Below are 27545 nucleotides of genomic sequence, written 5' to 3' on the forward strand. Positions count from 1 at the left end.
CTTAATACTAAAGTTTAAAAATTGTCTCTTTTTTTCTTAATCATTCATATATGCCCTTTAATTTGTCTCTTTTTTTCTTAATCCTATTTTTTTTTTTTTTTTTTTTTACATGAGTCTTTTCTTTTTTGAATTAAATCAAATTAAAAAACACTGATGTGGAAAATTTTGGGCTGCATTGCTTTATATATATAAGAGAGAGTTCTAACAAGAGTTTCTCTCTCTCTTTTTTCTTAATACTAAAGTTTTTTTTTTTTACGTGATTCTTTCTTCTTTATTTTTTGAATTAAATCAAATTAAAAAAATGTAAATAAAAATTTTCAAATCAGATGTTATTTACTATTTAATCATTAAAATTATGTTTTATACACAATTTTAAATCACAAGAACTTGAAATTTTAACATTTGTTTATGACATAGCAATAGATCTTTGATCTTCTAGAAATTTTGCAAATATAAAAAATATAATAAGAATATGCAATTCAATAATTAGATTTTCAAACTCCCACTCAATATAAAAGATATATAAGATGTTTGAAGGGTTTTTCTTAAACTAATTTGGAGAGAAACTTGTTTCTCAAAAAAATAAAATTGAAGAGAAACTTTGTTCTAACTTGAGCGAAGAGGGCATGAATCATGTAATTTAAATTTTTTTCCCCTCAAATTAATTATAGTATATAACAAAGGAATTAACTTTAAAAAATTAGAATATTTATTTATAGTTTTAAATAAGTATTAATTAAACTATTTATGATGCCATTGATTCTACCACCAATTGATTCTCTCTCTCTCTCTCTCCCTTTTTTCCAATATCAATATGGTCTGTCTTTAAAATTTTGGTCGTGTAAAAAAATGAAAATTACTTCTTAAGCCTTAACTAAAAGTTGTAGAGTCTTATATTTGAATGCTCTTGATTTATAATAAAAAATTTAAAGAATTCTACTAGGATCACCGCCGCACAACACATAATGCAAAAAGAATGTGAATAATTCAATGTCAAATTCGGAGTCCCTAGACTTTTCCTTCTATATATATATATATATAGGTTGACATTTCAGTCACCAACATTGTACACCAACGTGACACACATAAACTCTCATATGGTTGCTTAGTAATTGCTAATTACTAATTAGTATATGGAAGAGAAAGGAAAGTGGAAACCCTTTAACCAAAAAAAAAAATATAAGCCGGTAAAGCAGTTTTTCTTTTTTCTTTTTCCCAGTCCAAATAAAAAATAAAAAAAATCACCTTTTTTTTTCGTTTTCTTTTTTCATGCACTAAAATGCCATATTCCATATCATAGATACGTCTGGAAAGTTAAACTCATTCATTTTAGGTTCAAATGAAAGAAATTTCACCCTTGTTTTTTCCTTGTACGTAAATACAACATTACATTTCAATCACCATTCACCCATATTATACTTAACACAGAGAAACAGAAAATTTTGTGTCCTATATATGGCTTTTTTTTTTTTTTTTTTTTTTAATGACAAAATGAGAACTTACCTTGATAGATGATAGATCGTGAAGAGCAGCATAAACTTCTTCTAGCACATGCTTATGCAAATTTGCAATAGTAACTAAACTTTAAAATTGTATTCAATTTTTATTTATTTAAGATATAGATCCGTGGCTAAGTTTAAAATTAGTCAATACCAAAATTTAATTGTAATTTAATTAATTGATCTAACACTCTACATGAACTCATTAAGAATATATCCTATTTACTTTAAAAATTAAAAAAAATAAAACCAAATTACATGATTTGGCATTAATTTTGTCTAGTCGTCAAAATACTTTGGAAGCTTTATATCAAATAGATGGTGTGTTCTATGAAAAGTGAAAGTATTTTTTTGCTTTTAAAAAAGGTTGGACGAGAAAAATAATATGAGTTGAGTTTTTGAGATGAACAAGACAGAGAATACAATCACTAAGACTGACAACCACTTAGAGAAGATGGTGTAGGTTATATTACCTTGTAGACTGATATAATTAGCAATAGATAAAAAATAATAATAATAATAATAAATAATAGTAAATAGTGCTTTTGCCACAGGTTTATTGATCACAAAAAGGTAGATAGTGTAAAACATCTAAAAGTTCAAAAATTAGAGATGTGGTCAATACTCAGTACAGCTATATGCTTATTTGATTTCTTAAATAAGATTTCTATCATATCTCCGAAAAAAAATTGAAAAAAAGAAAAGAATTATAGCCATCAATTGATAAATCAAAATGCACAAAAAAAAAATGTTTCACTGCATCAAAATTTTCATGTCACTCTAATGGTTGCAGATGTCTGAGAGGATAACTTTGTTGTAGGTTGAGGTAGTCCAATTGTATGCTTTTTGCAATCATTGAAGGCCTAGTACAACCTAATCGAGAATGACTAGGTGCGAGGAATGCCTGTGGTGATGGAATACCGAATTCTGCAATGTTCCAGGCAACCAAGATGAATAACTTTGACTGGCGGAATTCACCTGTTAAACCAGCAAGATCATCATGCAACAGTTGGTTTAACAATTTGGCAAGGAGTAATATTCAAATGAAAACAGTGTTTGATAAATCTAAGAAACAGATGGAAATTCATACTACATTTATCCTAAGAGATGTTGCTATATTCACATTTAGTGGTGAATGAGAATTTACAAATTAAATTCCATGCTTAAATAGATGTAATTGGTAACAAGCCATATGTGGCTATTAGAATCATCCGAGGTTGAAATTAATCATGAAAGAGGTCAAGAATAATTGTCCTATTCACAATAGAATTCAACATGCTGTTTGTGGAAAATTAGAGAACATTGATTAGTCAAGAATGTAGATTCCACCAACCCCATTATTAGGTAATCTTGTTTCATTGAGAATTCTTCATATTAATCCCTCACCCAAAACCTCATAATTAAAATAAATAAAGAAAAGCACTTCAAGATGTTAAAATTTCGGCTGTTACAAACAGAGTGCAAACAATGGTCTATTTCCTCACAAGGTACAATAATGTAAGTACAAGTTGCATCTAAAGAGAGTTAATCAAGGTTTTTATCCTAATAGTTTGGGTAGTTATCATCCAATTATCCAATACTATAGATAAAACACATACAATACACACTGTGAATTTAGTCTTGGTTTAAATCAATTTTTATTTTACTACTATACAAAATATCAATTTCAATTCAACAAATAAAATGTGGCAAAAATAAAATTGTTTCTTACCGTGGAAGGACTCCTACAATAATTTGGAGCACCAAATACTGGGGGTGGCATTTGAGCAATTGGTGGAATATCCAAGGCAACATGTGGGGATCGATTCACATTATGTTGATATGCTGTAGTAGCCTATATCATTGGAGGAAGACATTAAAGACTGACAAATTTCTACCGCATTTAGATACAAGAATGGTTGTTGATATATGAGCTTTACCTCTAGTGGGTTCTCATTATTGTTCACCAATGCCAAAGCTTGGGAGTTACTAGCCTATATGAGTAGAAGCCATAACAATGTTAACAACCACGTTCTATTTTAACATACTATTTTACGCAATAAATGAATAATTTGGGATGGATGGACTTACCTTTAATGCCTTTTCAATACCACTTTTCTCTGTATGTGAAACTAATGAATCCTTTGGAGCTAGTTCCTATAAGTGCATGATTATAGTCACATCTATGAAATGTGTGTGTGTGTGTGTGAGAGAGAGAGAGAGAGAGCAGGAAATATATTACATCTTCATTTAGAGATAGGTCAAACACACTCGGCTTATTTTTCTTCTTATCATCAATTGCAGCTTGTCGCATATAATGTTTCTGAGCATGACTAGCAACCTGGGCTGGGGACCTAGTAGTCACAAAATCGCATGAAATTCCTTTCCAATCACCTCTTCCAAGCTTCTCCAAACCAATAAGAAATAGTTTGTGCTCCTCTTTAGTCCATCGTCTTCCTAAACAAACAAACAGCAAAGTATTTTACAAAATACTAATAACAATTATGTCAAACCATAACTAGTATTTAGCAAACACCAAATTGACACAATGTTTTATGACTTTCTTAAAAAAGAAAATATGAGATTTATTGTTTTTAGCCATTGTTTGTGCTTCAAGCCTAGATATATTTAGGAATTCAAATTCATAAATTTTAATTAGTGTATAGTTGAATAAATGCTAGTCAATTTTACTCTCCACAAATCAATCTAGAAAGTATATATCCTCGTGTAATTATAGCCCGTTAGGATTCATAAATTCTCAGAAATCAGATTTCATTCAAAAATATATTGAACAAAATACAGAATTATACACAAAAGGAGAAAAATACCCCATCTAAAATTATAATATCTTATTTAAATATATAGAGTTTACTGAAGATAAATTCCAACAACAAAACCAAATATAAAGGAAAATCAGTGATGAATTCCATCCAAAACTAGAACTTAAAGTAGTTTTTTTTTTTTTTTGGATAGTAGTAAAATTTTTTAATGAGCAAGCAAATATATAGATTACCAAACTCTAATCTTTAAACCCCACCCCCCTCCCCCCCACAAAAAAAAAAAAATCCCATGTTCATACAAAACACAGTACCCTATAAATCAAGACGCACAAAAAAGTTACAGTATTAACAACAATAGCAGTAGTAAGTAGTAACTATAATATAGAACACTGAAACAAAAAGGGAATCTGCAACAATATATTTGTGTGCAATTGTCGTGGCTAATTTTTCAGATTTTGGTCAAAATTTTACTTGAAAAAAAATACCACAATAAACAGTTAAAAACAGAAGAGCAAAAAAAATTAAAAACTCTCCCACATATTATTATAAATCATATATATCAATGGATAGATTTTACTGAAGATCATTAACCCAACAAATTAAACTGTGGTGAATTCTATCAGAAACCAAAACTGAAAGTAATTTTTTTTTTTTTTATAATGAATTAAAAGTATTAATTTGTATAGAACAAGCAAATATATAGATTACCAAACCATAATCTTTTAAAAATAAAATTAAAAAAAAAAATCAAAATAAACAAATCACACATGCACAAAACACAAGTCTTTTTAAATCAAAACTCAGCCAAAATCCAAATAGGCAGATACACAAACAAGAAAACTGACGAGCATTAATCCAGAAGAACAAATAATACGAATTAGGCATTCTTAGGTTGATTAATGCCATTGGCGAGGACCTTATTAGCATGGATAGATTTTACTAAAGATCCATTAACACCCCCCCCCCCCCCCCACCCCCAAAAAATAAATAAAAAAAAAGAAAAACAGTGATGAATTCCATCAAAAACTAACACTTAAAAGTATGTATTTTTTTAATAACGAATTAAAAGTAGTAAAAATTTTAATAAACAAGCAAATATATAGATTGCCAAACTCTAATCATAAAAAAGTATAAAAAGATAAAAATCAAAATACATAATCCCATATACACACCAAAGACATGCTATAAATCAAAACATGTAGAACAACACTAATATATTTGTGTATATATAAAGTGAATTCGAAAATTATACCCTTCTTTCTCTCAGCATCAATATGAACTTCGTGCTCAACGCTTTTGGAACTTCGATTTTCCATGCTAACGCTCGCGTTCAAATCATGATCATCTACGTTTTTTTGGAAATACACACCGAAAATTTTGATAAGGCCAGCATTGTTATTGTTATAATTGCTGATGGCAGTACTAGTATTGTTACTGTTATTATTGCCAGAGGCAACAGTAGTAGTAATATTGTTATTGTTTTTCTTACTACACGTCGTAAAGTTGTGGCCGCTGAGCCTACACTGCGAGCACCTTCTTACAATCACAGATCCCCTCACCATTGTTCAGTCTCTCCAAAACACACAGCCCTACAATAATTCTCTGTCTTGTGTAATAGACAAAAGAGAATACAAAAGCTTGCTCTCTCTGTTTGAATGGCTAAGTATATATATTATGTTGTTCATGTCTTAATCCTACTACCACTAGGACACTTATTTATTTAAAACACAAAAAAAAAAAAAAAAAAAAAAAACTTTGTTTGCCGACTAATTGGATAAGTCGGTGATTAGCATATACATTGTTTTCACTCTTGCTATTCGGACAAGACATTACAAGTTTTAGGATTTAAACCTCAATTTCTATATATATTGTTTTTAGTTAGGTCCTCAAATTTTTTAAATTAGTTCAAAAAAACCGCCCCAAAAATTCGATTGATTAAAACAAAAAAAACAAAAAAAAAAAAACCCACAAAAAATTGAAAAAGAAATCCAAATACATTACAACAAATAAATCCTTTTCTCTCTTCAATGGTTCAACCAAAAATTCAAATCAGCAATATATATATATATACATATATATATGATTTGATATTTGAAACTATTTATACCTTAGGAATGGGTAACCGAGTACACGACAAGTCCTGCATCTAGTCGAGACCACCTCGCCTCGCCGGAGGATCGATTCCGCCACCGCCGCCGCCGCCGCAGACTGGAGTGAGATGAGAGCTCATTGCTCATCACTCGTTTCTGTCTTTCTGCTCTGGTCTGAGTCACTAGGGAATTTGTAGCAATGCTGCTTTTATACATTATTACTATTTTAAACATAAATAAATCAAAAATCAAAATCTGTTGCTTTTATAGTTTTACAGTTTTACTTTTACTACCTTTTGCGTTTCAACTTTTTTTTTTTTTTTAATCAATGTTTTAAGTTTTAACATTTAATTAGAAAGGATTTTCTTTCTCAAAAATAAATTAGAAAGGATTTTTAAAAAAAAAAATTGTTCTTTTTTTACTGTAATTCTTTTTGAAGGTTTTTTTTTTTTTTTTTTTTTACTATAATTTGGTTCATTTAGGAAAGTTTATTTTTAATTGTAGGAAACACTATTAACTTGAGGGAGGAGGACGTAATTAATCATTTTCCCCCCTCAAATTAATTATAGGAGATAACAAATAAATTATCTAACAAAATTAGAATATTTATTTATAGTTTTAAAGTATTAATATTAATTAAACTATTTATGATACTATTGGTTTGACCACCAATTGAATATCAATTAACGAAAGCCTTATATATAACCATTAATTCTCAGAAGCTTTAGAGGTATAAAGATTAAAGAAGTCACAAATTCACAATATAAGAAAATATTGTGAAAAATAACCTATGCATCACCGATGTCGCACCGTTGCCTATCTTGACTCTTGAGTTATCCGATCTTCCAATTGCGTAGATTGTCTTGGATCCAAGCTGTGGGGTTGAAGTCACTTCATCAATAAATAATTAAAGTTTTTTATTTTTTGAATTCAAGTTCCGTTAACTTCCTCTTTGCAATTGAAAATATTATTAATTCCTTAATCTTTCTTGTAAAATAGTCACACTTTTTAGAAATTTCATTGTTTATTTTATATTATTTTAATAATTAAACATAATGTGGGGCCCAATAATCTATGGTCCCGGCTCGCTCGCTTATAGGGAGTCCATAGGCCCCCAAACTAAAGGAGGCCAGGGCCCAAGCCCAAAAATAGTGAGCCCGATGTGGTTCAAGGATACGTCCGAGGACCGCTCAGTCCTCGGAAAGCCCAGAACCCCATTGACGAGAATGGGATACAGGCAAACTTGAAAGATCAGAAAATATCTCACGGAAATAGTCCTTAATACCCTTCATTGACATGACACCGCCCCAAACAGAGCCGGATTTTTAGGCTTTATGGACCATCTCCCATAATTCAGGGATTAGACTGATGGGACAGATATCTGCCATGGAAAGATCGACCCTACACGTGGACGAAGGACGACGAACGTAGGCTAGTATAAAAGAGAATGTTATGTGACCAAAGAGGGGGGCTCCCATCTAGCTTCTGGAGAAAGACTTGATGAAAGAGAATGTCTGGATAATATACGCCGGACACCACCTAAAAACCCACCGACGGGCAACCGGAGACAGCACTAACGCTCCTCGGACATGATCCGAGGAGCCAAATCCTCCTAGATACAAGATCGAAGGGCCCGAATATCCAGCCCAAAGCTCGTTCTCATGTTTGTTTACCTATAGTCCGGCCCGAAAACGTCACCCTGTGACCCAACGCTGGCCTTTCAAGCCCACTCTCTACAAATATTATTGTGAGGGACCTACCGCATGCGAGCCCAACGTCGTTGTCGGGCCGTTAAAGATTTTGTGTCCCTACAATTGGCGCCGTCTGTGGGAAAGGCTTGCGCGTTGGCACGGGTGGCGCATGAGTCAGCTTTCCAGCAAGCAGAGGTTCACGAGTTTTTCTCATCTCCGGCGACGTGCAGTTGTTGCTCCGCCATAAGCTTCGTCTAGGGGCTGCGCCTTGCACTGCCAACGGAGCGGACAGCTCTAGGGGCTTGCGGCCTCGAGCCAACTCCTCCGTCTAGGGGCTGCGCCTTGCACTGCCAACGGGGCGGACAGCTCTAGGGGCTTGCGGCCTCGAGCCAACTCCTCCGTCTAGGGGCTGCGCCTTGCACTGCCAACGGGGCGGACAGCTCTAGGGGCTTGCGGCCTCGAGCCAACTCCTCCCTCCCTGGCCTAGGGGCTGACCTTCGAAAAATAAATCAGTATAGAGAAAAGACTACAAAGAAGACATCTTTAAAGTAATGGACAGAACCAAGGCCTTGCATGGTCCTCGGACCCAAGCCTATGGGGAAACCAAGTACAAGAAGACATCTTTAAAAGTAATGGACAGAACCAAGGCCTTGCATGGTCCTCGGACCCAAGCCTATGGGGAAACCAAGTACAAAAGAGAACTCTTACAAGTAATGGACAGAACCAAGGCCTTGCATGGTCCTCGGACCCAAGCCTATGGGGAAACCAAGTACAAAAGAGAACTCTTACAAGTAATGGACAGAACCAAGGCCTTGCATGGTCCTCGGACCCAAGCCTATGGGGAAACCAAGTACAAGAAGACATCTTTAAAAGTAATGGACAGAACCAAGGTCTTGCATGGTCCTCGGACCCAAGCCTATGGGGAAACCAAGTACAAGAAGACATCTTTAAAAGTAATGGACAGAACCAAGGCCTTGCATAGTCCTCGGACCCAAGCCTATGGGGAAACCAAGTACAAGAAGACATCTTTAAAGTAATGGACAGAACCAAGGCCTTGCATGGTCCTCGGACCCAAGCCTATGGGGAAACCAAGTACAAAAGAGAACTCTTACAAGTAATGGACAGAACCAAGGCCTTACATGGTCCTCGGACCCAAGCCTATGGGGAAACCAAGTACAAAAGAGAACTCTTACAAGTAATGGACAGAACCAAGGCCTTGCATGGTCCTCGGACCCAAGCCTATGGGGAAACCAAGTACAAGAAGACATCTTTAAAAGTAATGGACAGAACCAAGGCCTTGCATGGTCCGAGGACCCAAGCCTATGGGGAAACCAAGTACAAGAAGACATCTTTAAAGTAATGGACAGAACCAAGGCCTTGCATGGTCCTCGGACCCAAGCCTATGGGGAAACCAAGTACAAAAAAGAACTCTTACAAGTAATGGACAGAACCAAGGCCTTGCATGGTCCTCGGACCCAAGCCTATGGGGAAACCAAGTACAAGAAGACATCTTTAAAAGTAATGGACAGAACCAAGGCCTTGCATGGTCCTCGGACCCAAGCCTACGGGGAAACCAAATACAAGAAAGCATCATCGGAGTCCCCTATATCCCAGTCGATTGCTCAGATGGATTGCTTAGAAATCATCAGCCTTGGACGATATTCATGCGCTTATCACAGAATATCCAACTGATATCTCGGTTAGTTTTTCTTAAGTTTGATTTATTATGAATTATCGATATAATGCCTGGTAGTGTTGGTAAATTGGAGTTAGTTGAATTACGCTTCAAGCCATCCTACTCTAAACATTCTTGAAGAAACGCACACATAGGGCACACCCATTCAAGAAACAGTGTTGTCAAAGAAACAGTGCTTCAAAACAAGTAAAGAAATTTCCATCCTTATTACGAAGAAGAAATAGTACAGCGTACAATGAAAAGCTGGAATCAGCCTACGTCAAAGCTTACTACATAAGCAAGAAAAATAAAAATGCAAGAAAGCTGGAGAAAGCCGAGGAGGTATGTCGGAGGAAAGGTTGGCCACAGCTCCGAGACCTTATTCTTCCCCCGCGCTCTTACATGCCCATAACTCAGGCAGCCAAAGAAACCCAACTTGAGCCTGGCACCGTTGAAGGAAAGGTGCAGGGAGTGGGAAACTGAGGGGCTTTCTCTAAACATACGACTGCCGCAAAGCAGAGGTGCCGATGGTGGAAAATCTTCCTTCTGCCGTACCAAAATTCTGGCGTGGGCAGAACCTGCTTCGGATTTTGACTAAAAGAGGGAAAGACACCGTTCCCCCTCGGCGAAGGTGGAGTACTCTCCTGAACTTGTGCTTCCTGTGCCCATACCTTACTGTTACAAACCTCATGAAGACACGGCGCTTCTGCGGCGGAGAAAGCTCTTTCTTCCCAACCCTCGCTTTCAACATGTTATGCCAAGAAAGGAGGACTCTGGATATGGGAGGCGTGATGTAAGAGAAAACCAAAAGGAGGGGTGTATATATAAAGCAACCTTTTCTCCCTCCTATTTATTTGAAAAGACAAGATGATGGCAGTCAACTCACGCGGCGTCCCAAGGAGCACTACAGACAAAGTGGTCTTGGCTCAACTTCCAACGTCAACTGCAACTAAGAGACTCAAGGGGCCTCGTAAAGGCGCGCCTCGATCCTTGGGGTGTCAGTGAAGTACCGCATGACCAGAGGCTGCAGAAATATCTCTTAATCTGCGGGTCCATTGAATTCGCGGCCCAGGCCCGCTTTGCATGGAGGCCCAGGGACACCCTGTTCGGCACCTCGGGAAATGCCTAATAAAAGGGGAAACCAAGTACTAATGCAGACGTTGGTCTTGGACAGAACCTAAGGCTTGCATGGTCCTCGGACTCAGGCTAAAAGGGGAAACCAAGTACTGATGCAGGCGTTGGTCTTGGACAGAACCTAAGGCTTGCATGATCCTCGGACTCAGGCTAAAAGGGGAAACCAAGTACTAATGCAGACGTTGGTCTTGGACAGAACCTAAGGCTTGCATGGTCCTCGGACTCAGGCTAAAAGGGAAAACCAAGTACTAATGCAGACGTTGGTCTTGGACAGAACCTAAGGCTTGCGTGGTCCTCGGACTCAAGCCTAAAGGGAAAAAAGTCAAGTACATAAGATAAAACGCATAAGTCTTGAACAAAGCCCAGGTTTTGCAAAGTCCTCGGACTCAGGCTGCTTGGGAAATCAACTGCCCGAATGAAGAAATTTCTCGGCTTAAATACTGGAGAGGGTTAAGTCTAACGTATCATGAAAGTGGCAGGACAACCTAATGATCGTCAACCTAAAGAGGCCATTCATCCGGTGGGTAACACGTCCTCGGATAGCTACTTCTTACATCTTATCGAAGCATTTAACACCCATCACGGCTAATTTCCAGATAAGTTTCACTCCTCACTGGTCGGATTGTTATGTTGAATAATAATTTTGTTAAAGTTATCGCGGCATCTTTTTATCAACGATTATTTTGGCCTTAGTTATTATTGATTCAAATGCTATACTATTATGCCGAGCGGCGCTTTCACATTTGTTAGAATATATAAACAAGATATACGAAATAGAATAACACTAACTTTTATTAATATGAAAATTTGTTACAACGTACAAGGAAGGGCTTAAACAAGCCTATACAAAAAATGAACTGCTAAAACAGTAATAATATCCGTAATACAAATAAGTAGACCGTCATGTGTCTTCTGAATTCGCCTTCAAAGTCCTTCTGAAATCTATGCCTCAGTACTGCTCATATCAGGAGAAGATCCTTATACAAAAATAATGAAGGAGAAGGAAGAAGAATTGGAAGACATGGAAGCACTTCAGCAAGCTCTTGTCACTGAAGAATGCAAGGGAAAAAGAAGATGGAGGACATGAGCGGGAAGGAGGAGAAGAAGAGAGAAGCAATGAAAAGAAAGTAAAAGGAGCAAAAGAGGGAGAAGGGGAACCTTATTAGGTATGCTCATGAGAGAGCAGATGGAGATGACAAGGGAGGTTTTCGACTCAGTCACACCAGAAATGGGGTGTGACGAGTCCCTGCTTCGGATTTTGGCTAAAAGAATGGGGAGGCAAATCTTAAGCCTCCGCCATCCTTGCCCCGACCAAGCCATCTCGAGTTTTGTTGGGACATGGCGTTTCTGGGAAAGGAAGGATGTGTTCATGGTGGATTATTGTGAGATAAGTATTATTGAATAGGGAGTAGCCGGATGGAGGAAGTGGATTCTGGGAAGAACGTGAGGGATTCGGATATGAAAAGGTCACCCTCTGTTTTCTCCCTTTATATAGGGGACGAAGGATAGGGTATGTGACACACTCAAATCCCCAGGGATATCCAGAGTATAACGCGCCGCTTCGTTCTCCCACACCATCAGTAACTGTTACATCTGGAAGGTCTCGTAAATGGTAAGAGATTAAAGGCACGTTGCAGATAACCACGCGGCATAACGGCCACGTACATAAATCCAGGAAAAACGGCTCGTAGACCGGCGCATTCCTCGTGGAGGTGAAGAGTCACCAACGTTGATCAAGGGCCGAATTAAATGAGCCGCAGTTAAGGCTCGGTGTTACCAAAACCCACCTTTCCAACCAAGACGTTGGACAGCAGGGTTTTGAGGGGCTATTGTGGGGCCCAATAATCTATGGTCCCGGCTCGCTCGCTTATAGGGAGTCCATAGGCCCCCAAACTAAAGGAGGCCAGGGCCCAAGCCCAAAAATAGTGAGCCCGATGTGGTTCAAGGATACGTCCGAGGACCGCTCAGTCCTCGGAAAGCCCAGAACCCCATTGACGAGAATGGGATACAGGCAAACTTGAAATATCAGAAAATATCTCACGGAAATAGTCCTTAATACCCTTCATTGACATGACACCGCCCCAAACAGAGCCGGATTTTTAGGCTTTATGGACCATCTCCCATAATTCAGGGATTAGACTGATGGGACAGATATCTGCCCTGGAAAGATCGACCCTACACGTGGACGAAAGACGACGAACGTAGGCTAGTATAAAAGAGAATGTTATGTGACCAAAGAGGGGGGCTCCCATCTAGCTTCTGGAGAAAGACTTGATGAAAGAGAATGTCTGGATAATATACGCCGGACACCACCTAAAAACCCACCGACGGGCAACCGGAGACAGCACTAACGCTCCTCGGACATGATCCGAGGAGCCAAATCCTCCTAGATACAAGATCGAAGGGCCCGAATATCCAGCCCAAAGCTCGTTCTCATGTTTGTTCACCTATAGTCCGGCCCGAAAACGTCACCCTGTGACCCAACGCTGGCCTTTCAAGCCCACTCTCTACAAATATTATTGTGAGGGACCTACCGCGTGCGAGCCCAACGTCGTTGTCGGGCCGTTAAAGATTTTGTGTCCCTACAATAATAATAATAACATGCAAATTCATTTTAGAAATAATAAAATACACATTAATTAAAATTTTAAAATAAATATTTTTAATTATGAAATAAGATCATTTTAGAAATCTGCCCCTTAAGCAAAGGGTAGGTTAATATACAAAATTTTTTAATATTAATTTAACAAAGTTTTGTCAATTAGATATTAAGAGAAAAAATGTTTTTTTCTTTTAAATTTTGGATGGAGTGTCATTTTTCCAAACCTCAAAAGAGGGAGTTTATTTACTCCAATAATTTAACATTTGTTACATGTCTAAAATTTAAGTATTTTTGCCATACGACTCACCAATTTATTAACATTGTCAATTTATTTGTGAAACTCTATTAAAATTTTAAGAAATTCACTAATTATTATGATAATTTCCTTATTTCTTTAATAGACAATTTGATATTTAATTTTATTTAATTAATCAGTACATATATTAAGCTTACAACCCCGTCTAGTGTAAATTGGACTAATGTTATTAACACGACAATTTTCTTAATATTTTTTACAATGAATAATTTGACAATTTCTTTTTTAAATTATCATTTGAGCCCCCTACTAATATTACTTTTATCATTTATCGTTAACTTACTTTGCTATTTTGAGAGATAAGTCTCTCTCTTTAAGACAATGCCCAAATCATTACCCTTTTTGTACATGTTGGAACTTACCTCATGGATATGACCTTTGTGGGTTTTTATTTTTTGTTGGTGTGAAAATGAGTGCAAATCAAGACTTAGTGTCTGATTGGATACTAATGAAAAATTAAAATTATTTTACTATTCAGCTTATTTTTACTACTATTTATGAGTCTTACTACACTTTTTAGTACTATTTATAGGTTCGCTGTACTATTTCAACTAATTTTTACATTTATCTATCATATTTTCAATAATAAGTTTTCAGTTTCAATAAAATAAATAGTATCCAAATAGAACCTTATTGTGTTAAGTGAGGTTGGAGTTGGGGACTAGGGAGGTGGCAACGGTCAAGCGTGCGTGGCACTACTGTGGTCATCCAAATTCCATAGTCCAGTCCACACAACAACAACAGAAAGCAGTTAAGTTTACAACTGAGAGTAAGTGGCAAACTTCCACCAACAACTATGGCTTCCTTGGCAAACGTCCCCTACATTCTCGGACGCCCAAATACTCATCACAAACCCCACAACAACATTAATAACAACAACAACAACTTCAAATCTCTCTGCCACCATTTTCCATTTCATAGGAACATCTGGTGGGTCTCTGCTACCACTGTCGCACCAAAACGAAATTCTTCAACTATCACCTGCTTTGCTGCTAATAAGCCATCCTCATCCACTGAAATCAGGTTCTCTCTCATATTTGTTTTTACTGAATTTAAATTAGGGAGTTATAGCCATGGTTGTTTCTGTTTGTTTGAATCTCAAAATATATTGGAATATTCATTGTTTTTTCTATGGTGTATGATTGAATATGGATACTTTAGTGTCTAAGTGGCATTCAAATGGACCCTTGTACATGAAAGGTATTAAGGGTTCTTCTATCCTATAATGGGATGCTTTTAATTTTTTGAAGTATGAAATGTATGAGGATTTGGGTATGAGATATATGAGGGAGAGACATAATTACCTTGTATATGATGAGGTAACATAATATATATGTAATTTTGATGAACAAGATTCAAGGGAGGTAATATACTAATTTGAAATTGTGGAGAGTTTTTTTGGATGTGGACTTAGAGAGAATTATTTGTGGAATTATGAAACCGATGGGAGTGTGATTTCTATGGGTTAAGTAGTTAAGAATGTGATACCTGATATTATGTAGATTGTATTAGAATGGATTGCATAAATCTGTGGTACATAGACATGCACTAAGTTCTACATTAGGTGTGTACTAGGTCAAATTGGTCTATATAAGTGATTACAAAGAACCTCAATTGTGACTAATCCTTTTTAAGGTATTGCCCAGATGATACTAGCGCTTTCCTTGTGACAAGGGATTATAGTAACAATCCATAGTTGATTATCATGGGCAGTGAAAGGTTGAAGCGGGTGTTGTTCATAGAAATTTAGCTGGATTGGAGAAGTGGCCTTTTTTGGTCTGCTTTTATTTATTTTTATTTTATTCTGAAATCTGAATACTCAACTAAGTGTTAATTATAATTAATTGGAGGCCTGTCCTCAGTTACCTGTCTAACAGTCACTTCTTCGTCACATCTTATGAATATGGATCCTTTTGGTGCATTTTGCAATTGATGCATCTAATTGATTTTAAATAGTTTGTAAGACGATGGTTAAATAGTGTGTAAGCCTAGGATGTCTGCAGAACGCCCAAAGATTTGGAATAGTTTTGAGGATAATGAGTTGGATGAGTAATAATAAAGGGAATCAAGAAAATAACATGCTCATAAGAACTTGTAGTTTCTACAGCTAAAATGAGTTAGTTGACATCATTTGTTAATTGCTTAAGTGGAGTGACATGCAGCGTTGAAGCATTGTGGTCGGCAAAGAACACAAAAAATAGGAGGGAATGAAGAAAATTAGTTTGGATTATGATTAGTGGAGTTTATACCAAGGATATGTTACAGTTGTTCTCAAAAGAGGTGGAATAATACCCTATTGGGTTTCTTCTTTTTATTTCTTGGTTTTCTTTTCTCTTATATTTTTATCTTGAAAACTTTTATTGGTCTAATACTTTGCTTGGTGAGAATTGAGAATTATTTGATAAGATATATGAAAGACTAAAAATGGTGAATTAACCTGTTGAGCTGAACTCTGTTACCATGTGTTGATGACATCTTGGGAACTTCTAGTTCCGTTGGACATGAGTAGGGATTCTATTAGAATTTAGTTTTACCGGCCAAGATCTTTGTAACTTAACTAGCATCTCCTAGTATTTCCAATAGAGATATTCAAAGTTCAGATCCCCCCACCTCTATTGTAACTATTGAATTATTAATAAAAAATATATATATATATATATATTTTCTCCATTTCAAATCCATTTATCAAGTTGAGTTCAGTCCCCTATAATTTTATGCCCTGATTACCTATACTAATAGAAAGGGAATAACCCTCATTTGGTGTCATCTTTTGAATACTGAAAATAACCTTGGAAAAAATTCCATACTTAATAGCAGATCAAAGATGAAAAACTAAGGTTAAAGTAGTCAAAGAAAAATTCAATAATCCCATTTTTAGTAAACTACTGTCACTCAACTTCCAACAATGTTCCCCCTAATGTCTCATTTATTTTCTATTTCCTTCTTTCTTTCATTTTCAGCCTCTCTCTATCCTGTAACTAAATAACTTCTGAAATCTATTTAGTGTCTTTTATCTCATAAGCTTGTAATTGTACCACATTCTCAACTATTTTTAGATAGTTAAAAAAATTCTACACACATTGTGTGTGCTCTCATCTAATAGTAGAATTAAATTATGATTTGCAAGAATGTGTTGTCCAACCCTTTATTTCCTTGTTAACATGAAGATACTTGCACAAATTTAAGTATGGGTCCCTTTTCTAAATGTTATTTTACATTCTGGTGTTAATTCAGTTTATCTTTATGTTGAATACTTAATTTTGCACACTAAGATAAGGTTTGTTTACTAATGCATCAGCTTAGGATCTTTACACTTGCACCAATGCAAATGAAATGTTCTTTAACATGGTATTGTGCTGACTAGTTGGTCTTGTGTTGCTGCCTGCTCTTAAAATAAGCTTTTCTATGTATAAGCAGCCATAAATTTGATTACATTTCTGTTGTCAGCTCTCTTATTTAATTTATATAACTGGACAATGCATGTTGTCAAAATTATGGGACCTGGTAAGTGGTGCAGATCAGACTACAAGAATAATCATTGTCATCTATATCTTATGTGACTGTTCTCCTAGATTCAACATTCTGCCTAACTGTTAGTTGTAATAGCTGAGACAAACTTTTATTCTCCTAATTTGTCATACTTATTTGTCATGAAATTACGGGCCTCATATGCTTGGGCATATCGTACAATGCAACTTTACAGCAATTTTGTGTACTAATTAACTTAATTGTGTGTGCAGAGGACATGCTTTCTTAAATAGATGTAATTAATATACATATTTATTTATATCTTAGAAAATGAGGTTGGTTGCATGTTCAAATATCTTCTCTAACTTGATTTCTTTTTATCCAATGCTTCTGCTATAAGGTTCTCTTTAACATGTGAGGCCTCCTGTAATCATAATTTTATTTGTTCTTCAGTTCTACCGCCAGGATACGGAGTGAAGTTCTTACTCCCTTTCGGTCTGTTCGGATGTTCTTTTATCTTGCTTTCATAGCAAGCGGTGCTCTTGGAGGATTTATAGCAACCACACAATTGATTGCTGCATTAACAAATTCATCAAAAACAGCTGATATCCCTGAGATGTTGAAAGGTCTTGGCATAGACATTGGAGCAGTATCTCTTTTTGCATTCCTTTATTATAGGGAGAACAATGCTAAGAATTTGCAAATGGCTAGGCTCTCAAGAGAGGAAAGCCTTTCAAATCTTAAGCTCCGTGTGGACCAAAAGAGGATTATCCCAGTCAGCTCTTTGAGAGGGATTGCTCGGCTTGTAATTTGTGCTGGCCCCGCATCCTTCATTTTGGAGTCTTTTAGACTAAGTGAACCTTTCACTGAAAGCCTTCTGGACAGAGGGGTGCTTGTAGTACCCTTTCCTACGGATGGAAGTTTGCCTAGTTTGGAAATTGAAGAAAATGAAGAGACAAAGGAGATTACCACCAAAAGAAAGAGACTCTGGCAACTGGCTCCTGTTTATACTTCTGAGTGGTCCAAGTAAGTGACAATGGTTATGTTTGTTTGGATCAAGGTTTTCAAAGAGAAGGATTTGGATTTCTACTTTGTGGAAATTTGTTTCTATTGATGAAATTTATGGATAGATTTGAGCTTTATTAATATGGATTTGAAATGAGGATTAATATTTCATTTCAAATCCAAACCATCAAAAGTATTTTTGTTTGAGAAAAATCTCCAAAGCTCAAATCATCATGTTTTGTTAAATATATATCTAGCTGTTTATACTAGCAATTGTTCTTTAAATCCCTTCATTTTAAATCCTGAAATCCAAACACAACCATAGTGAATTTCAAGTTTTTGCTATTTATTCTCTTCTAATTTTGTTGTTATAAACAATAGGTGGTTAGCTGAACAGAAGAAGCTGGCTGGTGTCCCCTCTGAGTCTCCAGTGTAAGTTTTTCTATCCTGTTACTTATACCTTGAATAAGGAAGTTCAAATGACACTCTCCTCCCATTATAATGGAATAGAGGATGAGGTCTTGGGTCTAAAATCCAATGGTGCATAGCTAACTTACCAATAATGATTAAAAAAAAAATGGACCAGGAAATTCATTTATTTAAAATGCATATAGACACACCTTATTCCAGTTCACACCCGGCATAAGAATTCCAACCCGCCCACATTCTTTTCTTATTTTCTAATTTCATTCTTTCTTTTGAATTCAACGAGTCAGTGATCAAATGCAGCACTTTAAGAACATCATACATCAGTAGACATTTGCAGCAACGAGTTTATTTATGTCCTTCAATCCATATAGTGGGCTGTAAAAGTTGTGCTTCTGGGATCTTTGAGAAGTTAACTATAGAATGCTTACATTAAGAAAATTTGTTTAATTGTATTTGTTGTGCAGGTATCTATCACTAAGATTGGATGGTCGTGTTCGTGGAAGTGGTGTTGGTTACCCTCCTTGGAATGCTTTTGTTGCACAATTACCACCTGTAAAGGGAATATGGTCAGGCATTCTGGATGGCATGGATGGAAGAGTTCTTTGAAGAATCTGTTTCCATTTATGAAGGTGAATTTCTCTTTAAATTGATTTAATTATGATAGCTCACTTTAGTCCTCGATTCCAATGGAAGTTAAAATGCCTCCTTGTTGAGAACTTGGGATTTTTTGTGGTTATTTATTCATCAATTCTGTATTCTTTTTCCTATGCTCTCCTTGAGTTCTTGTCCATTACATCATTCTGTTAGAATAGGCACTTCCATTCTTGCATTTAACATTTAGGCCGAATTTGTTTCTTGGGAAAGTTCCTTTTTTCTCCTTTGAGAACAATTAGAGATTGATCATTAAAGTCAATGGTGTGCTGTTGCATGCGCTTCTTAGGACATCATGCTGGCTGCAAAAATATAAAATTGGTGGAACTATTTCCTTTCCAGAATGTTTGGAAAATATTTCACTTGAACAATGTAAATCTTGACTATGAAAACTTATATAGTTTAAGATCCTGTTAAATGTCCCAACAATCATTCTTTGCTGAACCATGATTGTTCACAACACATCGAACCTTGGGGACCACTAAGGGGATGAATAGGTGAAATTGCGAGTGCCATGGTTAACACGTTTGTGATAAAAAGCCATAAGACTCTTTCTTTATAACTATTTGCTGCAAATTAAAGATAATGATACCAATAGAATGCTCAATATTGAATATTAATTCTTTCCCCACCCATTCTTACAGTGGACCATTAGGTTTGTTATTCACTCAGGCCAACAAATCTTTTTAATCTTGTGTAACTAGTTCAATATTTCTTGCAGTTTGTTGAATAGATTCTGACATGCTTCCACCATTCAGGCAGAAGCTTTTGGATGTAGGCAACGGTGCCAATCATGGTGAGGAGGCATTGGCCATTTCTTCATTTAATTTCTATATTTGGATCCTCTGCCAATTCTCTTGCTCTTCCACTGCAGAATTTTCAAGTTTCTGCCTGCAACCTTATGGTCATACAAGGTTCGACCATTTCATTTTTTGTTTTAGAAAGGCTATATAATGAATCTGTCTTGGCATTGCTTCTATAAAGGTACAGGACAATTTTGTTATGCCTCAATTTTATCATTCACTTTCCTTGTATGTGGTTGATCATTGCATGCAACTCCTACCAAAACTATGTGCCAGGATGGATATTATAATGGACAAAAATATTAGCTACTTTTAGGATTATGTGACCAGGAAGTTTTTTTTCTTCTTAGATCAATATGATTTTTGTGTCTTGGAACATAAACAGCTTTTGTTGAGTCCATACTACTCTTTAAATGCAGTTGTAGTTCCTGTATAGACTCATTCTTTGCTAAGTTATGTCTGCAGTAAGATCTGCAAGGGCTTTTTTTTTGTTTACATTACAATGGAAGAAAACCACAGTTTTTATTCACGAAACAATTTGCAATTAATTTAGGAATTACAGCTTTGTCTGCACAGGGGGAAAAAAAACAAGGCAGAGAGAGAGAGAGTGAGAATGAATAAGAAAGAGAATATTAGAGGCATATTTTCTCAGTTAACACATTTATTTAGTGGGAAAGTTGGGAGCTGTGCCTCAAGATGTGGAAGTTACTAGTTCGAATCTCCCCTTCCTCCTCCTCTTGAGGCCATCAAAATTCTAATGGGAAAGGAACATGTGCGTTTAAAGCATATTTGGGAATTCATTGTGAATACCAAATTATTTTCTGCTCTGAAACTATGACATGGAAAATTCATTTGGTGAGCCAGTTTCATAATCCGCTTGCAGGATAGCTTTGAAATTGCCTTAAAATATAATTTTGTTGCACCATTCAAGATACAAGCCCATAAATTGAACCCATTTTGTACATAGGTACATAAGAATTATTTCCACATTCATTGAATCATGCTTTTGCTTCCCCACCAAACAGGCTTGGCTCTTTGTTTTCACCATATATATTTGACAAGGTTTGCTGTGCAGCATGTACTCTGAGAAGGGTGACACCAAACAGCACTCATCATTCTAATAGGGGTGGGTACGGGGATTTTAGGCTTTGATGGGGTTAGACTCCATCAAATGTTTTACTTAGTGAATTTGGTGAAATATTCCAATCTAAAAAATGTATGAACAACCAGTTTATGCTTCCCTATTAACCTTTTGTTGATGTTATTTGCCAGGTCTTGATTTATACAAGAAGGATGAACAAGCAACCACAAATTAGAATCTGAAGGAAGTTCACTAGAATATGAGATGTGTAACAAATGTAACTGTCTAATCATGGCTTCAGTATACTTCTTTTTTTTTTGGATAAAGGTATAACTATGGCTTCAGTATACTTAAACCTGTATAAAAGGAACTTATTTTTTGTTTTCACTTTTTGGAATTTCTTATCTGTTGCTACTATTGGAGTTTCCTATCAGTGTATATCTCTCGGGATAAAGGAATTCAAAATGTGCTGTCACTGTGCATAAAGAATTAATGATGGCCTTGATTTTAAAACTGGTTCAAATTACAGCTAGTGTAGTATATGTTATGGACAATATTAATTTGGCTCTTGGCAGCATTTGTCATAACATAATAAGGAAGAAGAAACAAGAAATCACAGAGAGAGTATATATTCGTCACACAGACAAACTAAAGCTGGAGACTAGAATAGTAGGAAAATTACAATTACAATTACAATACCAACCATCACTCATTTAACTTCTTCAATCTCATCCAATGCATAGTTATTTGTAGATACATTTGCATAGTTAACTTTGTTGAATCGGACCACTACTGGGTAGCGAGTCTTTGGGTCCTGTCAAATGGATTTAAAACAAAGAATCAAACACTTTACCTTTCCCAAAAAAAAATTGACATTGATAGGGAGAGAGAGCACAGACCTGGTCAACAGCTACAACAGATCCAATGCCATTGTACCAGTAGGACTCCCTCCTAAGAATCTTAACCTGCAGAAGGAAAGTACATGAAGAAAAATAATAATAATAATTTGACCAATGCTGTTTAGGCAAAATCCAAAAAAAAAAAAAAAAAAAGAAACATTTGCCCGTTATTTTTTTTTTCTTGGACCCCAAACTCAAAGAATACTAAATGAAAGTGATATTACTATATGTAAGGTTGAATTTATTCAACCATCTAATTGGCTTTATTCCGTGTCAAATTTACTTGTAATTCAGCATTTAGTAACCCTGTATTTAGGTGGGTTTGATGTAAAGGTAGTGAGTGAGATAGAGTGAAGTTTGCTCAAAAGTGTGCAAGAAAACAGAGACTCGTGGCTTGGCCTCGCGGGTGACTCGCGGCTGCAAGCCGCCAGACGTAGCACGCGTGCCAAGCATGCTGGAAAGTGAACAGTCATGCAAGCTGGAGCACTACAGGACAAAACAGGACAACTGGCCATACGGTTATCTCGCGACTTAGTCAAGCCGCGAGGTCAAGCCGCGAGCCACCCCTGTTTTGTAAATCCTAACGTTTCACATTCCTCTCCCACTCCAGTATAAATACCCCTTTTACCCACGATTGTAAGAGAGCTTCCAGAGAGAATTTTGAGAGAGAAACCCTAAAGAAAAACAAGATTGATTCACCCACAATCTATACATTAGAGTCTCTTCAAATTCCTCAACTCTCTTCCTTTCCATTGTCAAATCCTTGAGAGGCATTATACCAAACCTAATTCTCACCATTATCATTACTATGAGAGAGCTGTTTGGATTTCTGGGAAGCAGTTAGGAAGGAACCAATCTTCATTGGTTGATGCTACGGTCTAGTAGCGGAATCCGGGAAGCTAGAAAAGAAAAAGGCTCGGCGCAACCTCGTTGGAGCAAGAAACTTGGAGGGCTTAGGTGCACTGGGTAGATTAGGCTTGGAGGGTCTATTGCTGTCCATGTATCCCAACTGTATTTTCTAGTGGATTGTTTACCGCTTGGAGGGCGGCGGAGAGGTTTTACGCCGAGGGCTTCGGTTTCCTCTTCAATAACACATCGCATGTTGTCTTTGTGTTTGCATCTTCCTTCCTCTCTATCTTTGCCTTTTTATTATCTGCTGTGGATTGTGTTTTATTTTGGCTTAAATAGTTTTTACCAATTCCATATTATAGCTTATGTTAAGTTTCCGCACACTAGTTGTTTGACATATTGCTTGAATTGATTAAGTTATAATTTGGGGGTCTAAACGTTCAAGGGTGTTTATACACGTTTCTGAACTTTCACTATATGTTAGTGAAATAGGGTAGATGATTAAGAATTAAGCTAGCAACGATAGAACAGAAAACTGGTAAAATGGAAACCAAAAGCTTTTGACCTCATCTAAAATAATGATCCTTAGGGATCCCTCCTCACCATCTCTCAATTTGTTTGCAAGCATGGAATAAACAAAATGTTATTTAAGAATAAACACTAAACAAGAATGACCCTCTTACTATGGCTATGAATAGATTAATTTTATCAACAAAGAGACTAAAGACTCCAATTATACTCAATGGGCTCCGAACTGCCGTTTTTTTCTTCCCCCTTTTTGGTTAAAATCTCGTGTTTTATTTGATTTGTGTTCTCCTGTGTTTGTGCATAATTACTAGTAAAAACAATTAAAGTGGTTGCAAATAATTTGTAGGTTAAAGTTCATGTAATTTGCTATAAAAGTCAAAATCACTAGGAAGGAACAATTTGCTATCCCACTGAAGAAGTTCATGTAAAGTACATAAGCATGTATTGCAATAAGTGCCATGAAAGGCACTTTCACAGTTTTTTTTTTAATCAATTAAGTTTTTTAGATAAAGTTGGTTTGGATATATGACACACTTTCACATTCCAATTTGATTGGCAAAAAACTCATATGAAGAGTGAAATGAAACTGAGGATTGGGTACTGACCTTAGTGCCTCTCTTGGGTCCAATTGGTGGAGGCTTAGGCTTAGGAGCTTCACCTTCAACTGGTGCTGTAGCGGTTGCTGGTGGAGCACCCTCCTCAGCTGCCCTTACAACCAGCCTTGATGAATTGTTGTTCTTGAAAGGGAAAGATAACATGTAACTCTTTGCACCTGAAGTTGTATTGCTTGAAACATTTGGTGTTAGCCCAAACCCAGAAGCAGCTGATGCCATGTTACAGCTTGCCATGTTGTGCCTCTCTCTCTCTCTCTCTCTCTGAAAATTGAATAAAGCTTAAAAATAATCGTGTGAGGAAAAAGGATCAAAGATCGAGAGGATTTGAATGAACTAAAAATTATGTGCTTTCGGGGAGAATTATCTGATCTTTTGAAAGTTGGATAAATCGTTTCCTCCACTAGGGTGCTGCCACCTATACACCATATCCCACTTCTTTGGATAATGTGATTACATGTCATCTTTTAATATCTCGTGGACGCAATCACTGGCAGTTTTTGTCAGCATTGTTCATTTACTTTACGGTGTATGGCTTAGGCTTATTGTTCATTTCATTCGGCACCGAATGATTTTTTAACCCACATCACAAATTCTTTTTTTTTTTCTTTTTCTTTTTTTCCTTTTTTTTCCTTTGGTAATGCAGCTTGGAAATTCATGTCTTTTGGAAGCTAACGATTTGACCACCAAAAGGTTTAGAATACTAATTCAATTCTCATACAAAGCAATAGCCTTTGCAATGTGGCATATAAAATAGCTTCAAAGGTCCAAACAAACCGTGGCAAGCTCCTTTTAAATATTTTGATCACCTTATAACTAAATGCATTCCTCAAAAGCCAATTCATCTCACCACCACGCATCTTTGGTATGATGATCATTTTATAAGTATAAGTGTTTGTACTTTGTGGGGTAGGGGGTAAGAGTTGAAGTTCAAGTTTCTAAAAAGGAGTTTCATATATATATATATATATATATATATATAAATATATAAATTAAAGTAAAGTAAAATTTTTATTTTGTATAAAATAATTAAAAAAAACAAAAACAAAAAAGGCGAATTCATCTTAGACAACATCATTTTAGCGCACAAATTCATCTCCATCATCGAAAAGAGAAAGGGCGGCAATTAAGACAAGTTACACTAAAGTTTGATCTAAGCAAAACCTATGACAAATTAAGCTGATATGTCACCGAAACAGTTCTATTCCAGATGGGTTTTAGTCCATTGTGGATAAAATTAATTATGTAATGTGAATGAGCATCCTCTGTCCCAATTCACATACTACCAGTGAAGTTATGACATGCGTCTCTTTATATATATATATATAAAATTTTTAACATTGCTAGCTAACATCTCTCTTATTGACTAACTGAACTTTGCAATGTTAACGTTACTTTAGTTCGCGAAATAAGTATGAAAACTAAAAGACGAGATGATGTCTTCAGCAAACTAAAGTAATGTCAACATTATGAAGTGTAAAGTCTGTTTGGGATTCGTTTATTTGGCTGAAATTGAAAACTTTTGTTTGAAAGTACTGTAAATAAAAATAAAAGTTAACTGAAATATTATAATGGAATTCATAAATAGTATCAAAAAGTACAGTGGAGCCATGAATTATAGCAAAAATAAGCTGAATAGTAAAATAAGTTAACAAAAAATAAACTATCCAAATGCAACCTTAGTCAGCCAATAAGAGAGATGTTAGCTAGCAGTGTTAAGAAACTAAAGAGACGTGTGTCATAAGTTCATTAGTGGTACATGAATTGGAACATGATCAATGGGACATAGGATACTCGTTCATGTAATGTGTATGAACTACTTTCTACGGTATCAGAGTCAATAGAACCCTATTTGCCTCCTTCTACCCCAATGTGGATAGGGTGATCCACTATTCTAATCCTTACTAATCCTTTGTACTAATGTGTTGTCATGTGCGTTGATGCACATGGAACAACAAAGGACATTGAGAGGGGTTGCACTTAGCAGAGGGGACCTCCCATTTCCCACCTCCTATTCATAGATGATATTTTTATGATTTCATGTTCTTCAAGAATAAAAATCAAACAGCAAAAAAAAACTACACAACTCGTTGAATTGTTATCACCATATCTCCAACCTATGGATAAATGGAGCCAAGTCAGCATTAATTCTCAACCCCAACTACAACAACCAAACATGGGTATATATATAATATGCTTAACCCTAAACTAACCATACACTAACCACGGGCAGCTTCACATGTAAGTCAGGGTGGTCATAGGACCACCCTCACTTGCAAAAAAATGTATATATATACTTGCCAAAAAAATATTATAGGTTAAACTAACCTATTGGGACCATCCTAATAAAAATATTGAACACACTAACTTGAGAATTACAAAAATTTGGATTCAACAAAAATAAGAGTTGTAGGTCACAATTTTGGGGTCCAAGCCCAAATTATCTGTAGTCATGGTCCAATGAGCCCAATACAATGAATTTGTAGAGAATGAGTTAGAAACTTGATGATAAAGAAAGAAAGTTAACATAGATTTAACAGGAAGAGACATCCTCGGACCTTATCCGAGGAGATTGATTCTTAATATATTATTTGTAATGCTTTTTTACCAGTCCCCCCCCCCTTTTTTCCCTTCTCCTCTATTTTATACTCTCTTCCTCTCATTTCCACCATTCACGTGTAGATTTGGATTGATAGTGCTGATACTTGTCCCATCAGCTCCTCCCCAAAGTCATTGGGAGTGGTTGTAAAGGCTGTAAAGCAAGGTTCAGTTAGTTGTAGAGCACTTAATGCAATGGTAGCAACTTTCCCGTGGATATTTCCATGCCTCCCTTTGTTCTTTTCTTTCTTAATACTTATCATCTTCCATAGAATGGTCCGAAGGGTCACTCTCAAATGGTAGACCGTCCCCTTTGTCCTCGGCCTTGCCTAGTCGAGGAAGAGTTCTTCCTTGGGGTAGGCCCTTGGCCCAACGTATACATTGGTATAAGCTCCTTGATCTGTTGCCCCCACAAGAGTAATGTTACGTTTACAATATTTTCACAATAATTTCACAACAAATCCAATATTGGTAAGTTGTTACTGATTTTAATTTAAGCCCAATACTAATATTATTTTTTTACCAACCAATAACAATTTTTTACATAAAATTTATTATAAAAATGTTGTGAACATAAGATTACTTCAAAATTAATTCTGTCCCCAAACATAATTTTTAATCCTTTTTATTAAAAAAAAAAAAAGCTTAAATAACAACAAACAAAAACCAAACAAAAACAAAACAAGACCAAACAACAAATTATGAACAAATTGTTTAACTAAAAGCCTATTTTATATATATATATATATATATATATATATAACATAAAAATCTCTAATCATTCAAATTTGTCGCTCGTTCAACCTATTTAATAAAAATGATTTCTAATTTCATTTTTTCTTAAAAAATTGTAGTAA

At 35.9% G+C, this 27545-nt stretch overlaps 3 protein-coding genes across 15 annotated transcripts; 1 reads left to right on the forward strand and 2 right to left on the reverse strand.

Moving 5' to 3' along the window:
• Window positions 1–2026: 2026 nt before the first annotated feature.
• On the reverse strand, window positions 2027–6543 carry LOC126698682 (probable transcription factor At5g61620). Its single transcript, XM_050396060.1, has 7 exons — window positions 6366–6543; window positions 5511–5603; window positions 3721–3935; window positions 3570–3635; window positions 3419–3472; window positions 3211–3333; window positions 2027–2477 (listed from the first exon to the last, which is right to left on the reverse strand). The coding sequence occupies exons 2-7, from the start codon at window positions 5572–5574 to the stop codon at window positions 2373–2375; spliced, it is 627 nt and encodes a 208-aa protein (XP_050252017.1). The 5' UTR covers window positions 5575–5603; window positions 6366–6543; the 3' UTR covers window positions 2027–2372.
• Window positions 6544–14510: 7967 nt separating this feature from the next.
• LOC126698683 (protein LOW PSII ACCUMULATION 1, chloroplastic) lies at window positions 14511–21590 on the forward strand. Of its 13 annotated transcripts, none has more exons than XR_007646560.1 (8): window positions 14511–14789; window positions 17688–18260; window positions 18621–18671; window positions 19133–19297; window positions 20041–20115; window positions 20194–20233; window positions 21198–21248; window positions 21395–21590. XR_007646560.1 is itself a non-coding variant. In XM_050396062.1 (5 exons), exons 1-4 carry the CDS (start codon window positions 14563–14565, stop codon window positions 19272–19274), a joined length of 993 nt encoding a protein of 330 aa, XP_050252019.1. In that variant the 5' UTR covers window positions 14511–14562; the 3' UTR covers window positions 19275–19297; window positions 20041–20557. The 13 variants fall into 13 exon arrangements, 2 of the variants coding, with proteins under 2 accessions (XP_050252019.1, XP_050252018.1); XR_007646554.1 differs by having other exon boundaries at window positions 20078–20115; window positions 20194–20303; window positions 21148–21248; XR_007646555.1 differs by having other exon boundaries at window positions 20078–20115; window positions 20194–20303; window positions 21198–21278.
• A 157-nt stretch (window positions 21591–21747) lies between these two features.
• LOC126698684 (photosystem I reaction center subunit IV A, chloroplastic-like) lies at window positions 21748–24432 on the reverse strand. Its single transcript, XM_050396063.1, has 3 exons — window positions 24085–24432; window positions 22103–22168; window positions 21748–22017 (listed from the first exon to the last, which is right to left on the reverse strand). Exons 1-3 carry the CDS (start codon window positions 24325–24327, stop codon window positions 21913–21915), a joined length of 414 nt encoding a protein of 137 aa, XP_050252020.1. The 5' UTR covers window positions 24328–24432; the 3' UTR covers window positions 21748–21912.
• Between the last annotated feature and the right edge of the window lie 3113 nt (window positions 24433–27545).

Source organism: Quercus robur, chromosome 9 (assembly GCF_932294415.1).
Source record: "Quercus robur chromosome 9, dhQueRobu3.1, whole genome shotgun sequence".
In the NCBI taxonomy this organism is placed as follows: Eukaryota; Viridiplantae; Streptophyta; class Magnoliopsida; order Fagales; family Fagaceae; genus Quercus; species Quercus robur.

What these genes read in the sequence shown, in the direction of transcription:
- LOC126698682 (XM_050396060.1), bottom strand. Translation starts at nt 5,574, where the DNA reads ATGGAAAATCGAAGTTCCAAAAGCGTTGAGCACGAAGTTCATATTGAT. An exon ending in TGATGCTGAGAGAAAGAAGG is followed by an intron (nt 3,936 to 5,510) that starts GTATAATTTTCG and finishes TTGTTTGTTTAG; the next exon opens with GAAGACGATGGACTAAAGAG. An exon ending in ACCTATCTCTAAATGAAGAT is followed by an intron (nt 3,636 to 3,720) that starts GTAATATATTTC and finishes ATGCACTTATAG; the next exon opens with GAACTAGCTCCAAAGGATTC.
- LOC126698684 (XM_050396063.1), bottom strand. Translation starts at nt 24,327, where the DNA reads ATGGCAAGCTGTAACATGGCATCAGCTGCTTCTGGGTTTGGGCTAACA. An exon ending in GACCCAAGAGAGGCACTAAG is followed by an intron (nt 22,169 to 24,084) that starts GTCAGTACCCAA and finishes TTCCTTCTGCAG; the next exon opens with GTTAAGATTCTTAGGAGGGA. An exon ending in CTGTTGTAGCTGTTGACCAG is followed by an intron (nt 22,018 to 22,102) that starts GTCTGTGCTCTC and finishes TCCATTTGACAG; the next exon opens with GACCCAAAGACTCGCTACCC.
- LOC126698683 (XM_050396062.1), top strand. Translation starts at nt 14,563, where the DNA reads ATGGCTTCCTTGGCAAACGTCCCCTACATTCTCGGACGCCCAAATACT. An exon ending in TATACTTCTGAGTGGTCCAA is followed by an intron (nt 18,261 to 18,620) that starts GTAAGTGACAAT and finishes TATAAACAATAG; the next exon opens with GTGGTTAGCTGAACAGAAGA. An exon ending in GTCCCCTCTGAGTCTCCAGT is followed by an intron (nt 18,672 to 19,132) that starts GTAAGTTTTTCT and finishes TTTGTTGTGCAG; the next exon opens with GTATCTATCACTAAGATTGG.